The sequence below is a fragment of the Botryllus schlosseri genome, chromosome 4 (genome assembly GCF_051294905.1).
Source record: "Botryllus schlosseri isolate E-star chromosome 4, Bs_hap1, whole genome shotgun sequence".
Taxonomy (NCBI): Eukaryota; Metazoa; Chordata; class Ascidiacea; order Stolidobranchia; family Styelidae; genus Botryllus; species Botryllus schlosseri.
The window spans coordinates 17,345,005-17,355,262 of NC_137239.1; the positions used below are offsets into that span (position 1 = coordinate 17,345,005).

At 42.5% G+C, this 10,258-nt stretch overlaps 1 protein-coding gene across 1 annotated transcript; it reads left to right on the forward strand.

The window, feature by feature from the left end:
• The first annotated feature begins 7,810 nt into the window (after positions 1-7,810).
• On the forward strand, positions 7,811-9,797 carry LOC145437151 (uncharacterized). The gene has a single exon (XM_080314323.1). The coding sequence runs from the start codon at positions 8,549-8,551 to the stop codon at positions 9,383-9,385; it is 837 nt and encodes a 278-aa protein (XP_080170449.1). The 5' UTR covers positions 7,811-8,548; the 3' UTR covers positions 9,386-9,797.
• Positions 9,798-10,258: the final 461 nt, after the last annotated feature.

A 10,258-nucleotide genomic window follows, 5' to 3' on the forward strand; every position in this document is an offset into this window, starting at 1 on the left:
TTATTCGATTTGGGTTGCTCGAGTTTGAATGAATACAAGACTGATACGCAAGGTCTGCAGAGTCCAAAGTCAGATTCACCTGAGCAGACAGGATTCGACGCCTGAAAAGTCATTGACATTGGAGCGTCGCGTCGAAACAAATGGATGTCAGGTCTGTTGTCGAGACATTTTCAACGGTGGTCTGCTAAAACAGGTCTAACGCTCGAAAAAGTCAGAGCCCACTTTTCCAGATTTGAGCACGTCATGGAGTGCTAATAAACCAATGATAGATTACGATATGATGGGTAAAAGCTAGATTGCGTAACGGTAGTTTCAAACGTATGATGGATCATATTTATTGTGTTGAAATATGTCATATGGGCGACAACGCGGTGCGAAGCGAACCACCCAACCTGCTACCTAAATAACATGCCACGCCTGGGTATTTCCACCCTGATCTGGGTTTTTCGAGCATCGCCTGAGTTTCTGGGTTTTTGTCCTTGAAATCTGGGTTTTTCAGCATCATGTTCGCCAGGTTAGTTTTATGTTCGAAAATCAATTATATTAGATCAGTAAGATCATAATGTTTGAAAATACACGAGCTTCAGTTGTCGATTGACTGCTTGATTGCCGCATTGTCAAGGAATTTTGTTATATTGTAACCACAGAGTCTCGAGAAACGGTTTAAATACTAATATGAAAGGCCGTGATGTGATGGAGCTTTATTGTATACCAACTTCTAGCTCGCAGAAAGTCATGTTCATAGGGCAATTCATTGGAATTTAGAGCCGTTTTCTTTACAAATTATATCGATTCTAGACTTGACTGCTAGTATCAACAAATAAAATAAGATCTTGGTTGCTTTCACAGCTTACGGTATTTAACGTCCAATTGCCAAGTGATAATTTTATTTATCATATGAGCTTTCGGAGCAACGCGCACCAATTATTTTCAAAGCAATGCGTCAAAAAGAAAACATATTTTTTTATATTTGCATTGTATTGTAGGCTATAGCATGAACTGTTATAGCTTCAATATCAAGGGCTAAAACTTTGTTCTATGTCAGTTTCCATTTTCTCAGCTTTCGCGTGGGAATTTGAGTGAATTGTAGGATCTGGGTTTATTTAACGTCCACGGGTTTTCCGAGATATTCCAGTGGCATCTCTGGTAGGTCTACTTGAAAAATTGGACCAGAAACTGTTAAGAATGAGGAAATTAGTATACAATGAATGGGGGCATTCGATATCACCCATGCATAAAATTCTAAAATATGTAGGTTTAACATGACCTGAACTAGAAACTGGACATAATGACATGGACTCGTCGTCGGACTCGAGTCTCAACATTTTATGACTCTGATTGGATCCTCTGCTCCTTGACTCGGTGGTGGTTTGAAATAACTCGACGACTTGACCTTAGTGAGATTGACTCGTGACCAGGTTACAACCCTATGGGTATTGGTACAGGGTGCTTGGTCTTCCGGAGGCAGTGGGAAAAACTGCTCAAGAAATATGGTATATATTCATTCCAACTTTTAAGGACGGGATATGGGAAAGCTAGAAATTGCCAACTGCATCTAGGCCTGTCAGAGATGAACAGACGATTCTCAAATTTTGACGGCGATAAAACCTTGGCCCAAAATGAGCGGCGCATGTTGGCCGAAACCCTCTATATTAATATGTCCTGGTGCAGAAACGAAGGCGTCGAAGTGTCCTGTCATTTTAATCTGACGCCGTAGTAACGAATACTAAACAGCAGAGGAAATATTATTGCATCTCACTAAGAAATACAAATTTGGAATCGCATGCGTCTCGTCATAGGAGTTTAGTCTGTTACGTGTGAGCGACGATTTTTGCCGGAGTTCAGTAAATAGCAACATATGCTTCAACAAGGAATTACGATGAACGGACGATAATATGAAGAGGACAAATCCCCTAGAAAATGACATAGCCTATGGTACCCCCTGGCACAAGGGTCGGCAACCTACGGCCCGCCAAGCGAAGTCGTCCGGCCCGCGACATAATAATTAGTTATCACAAGAATACGGCCCGCCGCCTCATAATGAGTTTCAATCTACAGTGCAGCGCTGCATGAAAAAAATGCGGCATTGCTACGATATAATTATAGAATGTAAACGTTTACATTCTATAATATAATAGTAGCCTACATCGTATTAGTCTATTGTTACGCCATAGAACGAAGGTGGTTGAAGTAGGAGATGGAGATAGACTAGACTGGATCAATGCTTATCAATCGGGTGTATCTCGCAACCGAATGTGTTCCATGCTTTTTTAAAGGGTTAATCACTCTAACAGGGTGTTACAATAAAGATGATCTTCCTTTGCTTCAAAAACGCTTGTAGCATCTCAGACGCAACGACGGAATCTCAAACTATTCAATTATAGATAACTAGCCTCCGTATGTTAGTTAACCTGTCTATAGTTTGATTTTCCAGAAGGCATTGTGTGCCAAGACAAAAAACCTGAATAGTGTTTTGGCCACAATGGTGAAACTGTTAACATGATTTTTGTATCATCAACTGAATCAGTTATGCCAGATATTACTAGAAGCAGAGGATTAATATGGCGATGTCATGTAGGCCTATATCTGTCATGTTCGCTCATTGAGTCGAGCAACTATGCTTACACGAGTGTATGAACTGAGAAATTAAATAGCAACATTCCTCGAAAATACAAATATCGCCGACTCATAATCTTGTAATCAAAAATGGGTATCTCATCTTGCGTTCCTGGTACATTTAACGTCACATCTTAACGAATTGAAATTGCAACTTCAGGGTGAAAACAACTACATACATGAGATGTTGAGGCGCATTCAAAACAAATATGTGACTCTCGAAATGTCAACAGTACAAAGAAAATTATGCTCACTTTCCTATACTGGAGGAGAGAAAACCTAGTACCAACACTGCATTTGTAACTGTGATACGAAATTTAACTACTGAATATTCACCCGCTTAACATAACATAACATAACATGGTTGGGTTATATTTTTATCTGAACAAGTCACACACAATGTACAATGCGATAAGACACAATGCGATGTCATGAACAGATAGGAGGATGTAGAACGACACGCATCAGTAGCGATCCTTTACTCTGACATCCACCTCGCTTTTCCGACATTCCTTCTCGGCAAAATGAATTCTGACTATTCAGTACTCTGTTTAATGTGGACGCCAATACCATTGCCTGAAAATTTCAAATGAGCCTTTCTGAAATGCGATGCAGTTGAATTGAATGACAAATTTCATACAAAGAGCATATCGCTGCATGACTTTGACAAAGAGTACGTTCTTGAAATTGGTCTTTATCCCAGCTTGACCAGCAATGCAAAAGAAATTGCATCGATTTTTTGGAAGCACGTACGCATGTGAACAATAGTTTTGAACAATGAAATTCACGAAGAGCAAGCTAAGATCACGTATTTCGGACGTCCATTTTGAATAGGGTCTGATTCTTATTTCATCTGACTTATTGTTACCAGAAGTTGAAAGAAAACCTTTCACAAAGCAAGCTGCGTCAATTGTCACAATTATTCTGTGTAACTCTCTCGTTTCGCCAGACAGCATTGTTGCGTCCCAATGCCAATCTCTCGTTTCTCCAGACAGCATTGTTGCGTCTCAATGCCGATCTCCATAACAATGAAAAATTCGAGGCTGATTGTGGGGTTCCAGGGCCGTGAGCGGAATAAAATTTATATTTTCGTAATCAGTGCAGAGTCAGCTTTCGATTGATACCAGTTTTACCAAATTTAATGCTCGGCAAGCCGGTCAAAAATGACCGTCAAATTGCCTGTAGCCAAATGGAAATTGTGACGTGATACAATTTCACTGAGGCGTGAGATTTGCTTGTGTCGACACCATATAGGACACTATGGTATACTCTATCGTGACATGAACAATGAACATGGCAGGCCGAATGACCGTGCGAAGCTAAATTCTAAATAACTGACCTACGTAAGTTAGTTATCTATAGCGTATTGGCGTATATTCGAATTGACGCTCTAACGAGGTATGTGGTCCGTGGCCAATTGTATATTTACAAATGAAGAAATAGCAGTTTTAAGTGTGAATGCTAGATCCATAAATCATAACGATATATCCAATAAGAATTATCCTTTATTCCGATAATCCAGTGGAGCATTTTTGTGCTTTGATGGGTTGACGATTTGAATATTTGCGAAAAGAGTGTTGTCGGTGATCAACCGATCATGCACGATGCAGTACCTGATGATATAGTAGTTGCAGCCGAAATTTCGCGACCGCGGCTATACTGGTGTCGGCGGTAAAAGTCAGGTGGCTCAGCTGGTCGCTTTACCGTATTGGTTCGTTCATTCCTTTACTTATTAGTATTTTTATCTACTAAATACACCAAAATACTGCGAAAAAGATAGGCAGGAGTCAAAATGACTTGGGCAAACCTATACTGATGATTTCCAGAGTGGAATAGGGTGGCAACGTCACGCAAAACTTTTTGTTCAATTACATAATTAATCTATGCTGAAAAGCTCTCATTACGCTGAATTTATTTCAAAAAATGAACCGAGATTCCATAGAAGATGATGAGTACACAGTATACACACACACAGTCTTGTCACCCTATATGCAGGCCGTGTTATTTTTGGCATATGCCAAAACTGCCAAAAATAACTTATTTTTGGCATTTTTCGATTTTTATTTTTGGCAGTTTTGGCATCGTCCTCTAAATAGATAGTTTCAGCCTCGAATTAGTCACAAAAACGCTTTATTTGGGCTAGTTTGTCAAAAGACACCACAAAATGTGCAGCATCCACTTATAATCAGTGCCAACAAACAATAGGAAGTAGAAAAAACCTAACGATTTCATAGGTTAATAATATCAAACGAAACCACAAAATGTGCAGTATTCATCGGAATCGGTGCCAATAAGCGAAAAAAAGAAAGAAAAGCCTAACAAACACGCTCAACAGCTTATTGTTACAGCTGTTGAATAGACATGAATCGTTTGCACTGTAACAGTGCTTCCAAACTCAGGTTAGCTAAGTTTCTTCTAAATTCATTTCTCGCCCAGAGAATCTGGGAAATATTGGCTTCAACAGTAGCGCCGTTGAGGGAAAGAATGTTGCCAGTCATCCACAAAAGGTTTTCAGAGCTTCAAAATCTTTGGAGGGCCGAACCGGCTTCCATGCATCATGAAAAGAGATCACTTCGCCAGTGCCATCGATCTCGTCGCGGAAAAAATTGTCTTCCCGATCCTTTTCCAGGAGTTTCCTGTGTTGTCTCTCAACACATTCTATTTAGTAGCCCGAATATCATTTCTCCTTCAGTCTACTGATATATTCACTTCAGGTGGCTTTAATATTACAAACTCGCATGGAAGAGTCCTGGGAAGGTTAGCGGTTAGCTTGTTTAAGAACATTGACGAAACAAGACTGTCTGGCAAAACGAGACTATTCAGCTCAGAAATAGCCAGACAGTTTGTTGCGTCACAATGTTCAACTCGATAACAATGCAAAAATCGTGGTTGATTTTGGGGGTTCCAGTTCCATGAGCAAAATATAATTTATATTTTAATAATCAGTACTGCGGCAGCTTCTCATTGATACCCGTTTTATCAAATTTAGCGCTAGACAAGCCGGTCAAAAATGGTCGTAAAATTGCCTTTGGACAAATGGAAAGTATGACGTAAACCAAATGCAGTCAGCCGTTTAATCTCGCTATGCCCACACCATTTATGACACCATGCTTTCACCCCTAATGGGTGGGCTGGACCCAGATTAAGAAACCTGCCTTTCACAGACGCTCTTCTCGCTTGTAACGCGGTCCTGTTAACACAACACCATGAACGAAATAGACTATTTGGCAGGCCGTTTTATTTTTGGCATATGCCAAAAATTGCTTATTTTTGGCATTTTCAAATTTTTATTTTTGGCAGTTTTGGCATCTGGCTCCTGAAATGCCAAAAATAACACGGCCTGCCTATATGGAATCTCGGTTCATTTTTTGAAATAAATCCGGCACTTCTTCGATAGTAGGTAGACATCGAAAAGTGTTCACCATGATCACCAATGAATGTTTCTCATGAACACGAATAAAAATTTATAAACGTCAAAATGAATTGTTGTTTTTTGTGTCTTTGGAGAGACGGATATTAGGGTCGGGTCGCGGGGTATTAGGATTGGGGAAAGAGGGATATTAGGGCTTGGGGGAAATTAGGGTTATGAGAGGGGGGATATAAGGGTTTGGGAAAGAGGGATATTAAGGTTTGAGGAATGGGGGATTGGAGGTGGGTTAGGGTCAAAGTTGAGGTTAGGTATCCCGAGATTAGGAAGGGGGATATTAGGGTTGCGGGAGGGGGGATATCCGGGTTGCGGGAAGGGGGATATTAGGGTTGCGGAAGGGGGGATATTAGGGTTGTGGGAGGGGGGATATTAGGGTTGCGGGAGGGGGGATATTAGGGTTGTGGGAGGGGGATATTAGGGTTGGAGTTAGGGGGATATTAGGGTTGTGGGAGGGGGATATTAGGGTTGTGGGAAGGGGGATATTAGGGTTGCGGGAGGAGGGATATTAGGGTTGGAGTTAGGGGGATATTAGGGTTGTGGGAGGGGGATATTAGGGTTGTGGGAAGGGGGATATTAGGGTTGCGGGAGGGGGGATATTAGGGTTGCAGGAGGGGGGATATTAGGGTTGGAGTTAGGAGGATATTAGGGTTGCGGGAGAGGGGATATTAGGGTTGGAGTTAGGGGGATATTAGGGTTGTGGGAGGGGGATATTAGGGTTGCGGGAGGGGGATATTAGGGTTGCAGGAGGGGGGATATTAGGGTTGGAGTTAGGGGGATATTAGGGTTGCGGGAGAGGGGATATTAGGGTTGGAGTTAGGGGGATATTAGGGTTGTGGGAGCGGGGATATTAGGGTTGTGGGAGGGGCTATTAGCGTTGTGGGAGGGGGATGTTGGGGTTAGGCTATATTAGGGCTGTGGGAGAGGGGATATTAGGGTTGGGTGAAAGGGAGATTGGAGGTGGGTTAAACCCCGGGTAGGGGTAATCTAACCCCAACGTTGAACCTAACCCACCTCCAATCTCCCTTTCACTCGACCCTAATATCCCCTCTCCCACAGCCCTAATATAGCCTAACCCCAACATCCCCCTCCCACAACCCTAATATCCCCCCTCCTACAACCCTAATATCCCTCTCCCGCAACCCTAATATCCCCCTAACTCCAACCCTAATATCCCCCCTCCCGCAACCCTAATATCCCCCCTCCAACAACCCTAATATCCCCCTTCCGCAACCCTAATATCCCCCTTCCCGCAACCCTAATATCCCCCTTCCTGCAACCCTAATATCCCCCCTCCCGCAACCCTAATATCCCCCTTCCTAATCTCGGGATACCTAACCTCAACTTTGACCCTAACCCACCTCCAATCCCCCATTCCTCAAACCTTAATATCCCTCTTTCCCAAACCCTATTATCCCCCCTCCCATAACCCTAATTTCTCCCAAGCCCTAATATCCCTCTTTCCCCAATCCTAATACCCCCCGACCCGACCCTAATATCCGTCTCTCCAAAGACACAAAAAACAACAATTCATTTTGACGTTTATAAATTTTTATTCGTGTTCATGAGAAACATTCATTGGTGATCATGGTGAACACTTTTCGATGTCTACCTACTATCGAAGAAGTGCCATAAATCCTGCGTGATGAGAGCTTTTCTGCATAGAATAATTGAGTAATTAAACAGAAAATCCTGTGTGACGTTGCCACCAACTCCACTCTGGCTTGTCACTAACTTGTATAGTCACTTGAATTCAGTAACCGCTCTTCACACAACAGAGTCGGCTCTGTCACGCAAGGAAAGCGCCCATCACACAGGGTTCATTTCCAGAAAAAGCCCGCGATTCCAACCGGGCATACACTCAACAGGCCATTACCCACCTTGGCACGTGTAAATGAGAATCGAGGCATGTCAGACATTGAATCAAAAATATAACTGTATAGGCCTTTTCTTCGTTCATGAGAATTCGACAAGTGGACTGAATGTGAATGCGAGGTAGAGATTTAATCTTTTTTCGGTATTCTTGTTCCCGGTAATCGTTTGTTGACTGGCTCTTTTAAATCAGTACATTGTTTAATGTTTCCGAGCGCTATGAAAGTGCAAAGTGACGTAGGCTACACGGATCTCGTGCCAGAGGCAACCGGCCAGGGCCAAGAACATCTGGATTCATCTTTTTTCTCCATACTGGTGTAATTTGTTGATATCTTATCAGTGCAAGATTGCAATGCAGTCAAAATGAAGGGAATGAAACTTTTCTCGATAAAACAAAAGAGTTGGCCTTCTGCCGAAGTTTGTGACCCAGAAGTCAGATACCGGAACCAGAAAGTTTCAGAATACACTTCTCTGCTATCCATCGTATTCTTGTTTAGTACCTCTGTTTTCCATTTTCACGAAATCATATACATATATGCTTTTCAGTTTTTACACACACATTTTTTGCCAACGGTTCTGGGTGTGTTGAAAATTAGCCAGACTCAACTCGAAGTTGAACACTCTACCGGGAGTTGAATGACCTCACTCCAATACTCAATTACACCCAGCCGTAATTACATGAACTCTTTGATAACCAACCTCTCAGCATCGCGCCTTTTTCCCAACATCTTTTCCAACATACAGCTGCATATAGATATCACATTTTTAATGGCGTACCTACTTCCGACCTATGCCGAAGACGATGCAGACTACACGTCTGATGACTGGATGTTAGAAAATGGACCGTTCGGAGTGTCTGGATTCTGCATGGACGGTGTCGAAGTCGGAAATCCCTGCTACCTATGCTGTCTTGAATTCAGCAGCAAGTCAGAATCGACCGCGCATTTCGAATCTAAAAGGCATCGCAAAAAAGTCAGTTCCATTCGCACGAGAGACGACCAAGTTGTCGACACGTCAAACGGTGGCGATGACCCTGAAAACCTTTTCCTCCCGAATCACTGTAAAGTGTGCGACGCCAGTTTAGCCACCGTCGAACAGCAGTCGATCCACTACATGAGCGAAAGACACCAGAAAAAGGTCCGCAATTACTTCCTCTCGAAAGTAGGCATCAGCGAGAGCAAAAATAGTGCCTACGAGGAAAGGAAACGCTTGAAATACTGCTCTCTCTGTGACATAGTCTTGACAAGCCCGATAATTGCGCAGACGCATTACGATGGCAAGAAGCATGCCAAAAAGGTACGTGCGCAAATTGCCAACGAGGCGAGCAGTATGAATATGACGCAGGAGGAGGCCAGCGAGTCTATCAGGAAGCAGAGACTGGAAATCGAGATGAAGTTGCAAGAGGAAGACGCAAAGCGATCCATCCTCGCAAGGCAGTTGGAGGCGCTGCAAAGTCTGGAAGGAATGCAGTGATGATTTTTTCGACAGATCCCACCTAACGACCACTTTATGTTGTTAGCGCTTTGGTTAGTGTCAATGCCGTTACGATTTGGCTACTACTACATGGGCACTGCTCTCTACACCTGTACACTCTTGTGACATGCCTGTCGAGTGAATCTATATAAAGACAGCCTGTCCTGGACTACAAAATTCACTGATCCCTGATGTTTTAGAATATCTGATATCTGGCGATTTGTTTTACGGTGTAATCCTGTTCTGTTACGACCAAGCCAAATCAAAATACACTCGAAGCTCATTATGCTGGTATAGAAGTAGTTTCCATATACAATGAATAGTTTTGTGTAAAAAATTGTGCGTGCGTACTGCGTAGAAGTTTTTTTTTTCGTGGACTGGTTTCTAAATAGCCATGTCATTTGTTCCTACTGATTGATAAGTCGAGGTTACCTGGAATTTAGCAACGAGTAGGTGATACCATTGTCAGAGTGGGTGGTAGTGCAATATTTAAGAAATACTTTGTAGGTATTGCTCAGAGGTAGTAATGGCTATTTCAGATAGTTATCTGTCCGTGAACAACAAAGTGGAGATTCTAGGTTGAAATGAAGTGGTTGTGCAAATTTCAGGGGTAAGAGATAAGTAGGCTTTGTCATAGCGTATGAAGCTGGATGGCGGCTATATGTGCTAAGGCCTCGTTGTTCGGAGAAAGTAGTGCAAGTAGAGACAACGTAAGTTCTGACTGGTTGCATGGGGCAAGGAATATTAACCTGTCACCTTGAGATTGTGCATGATTTTTCTCACAATTTCAAATAGGCTATACAGCCCCATTCAAGGATGTTTCCAGCACAAATACTGCTTGAGAAGGATATTTTGCACTATTTTCAACGTAGC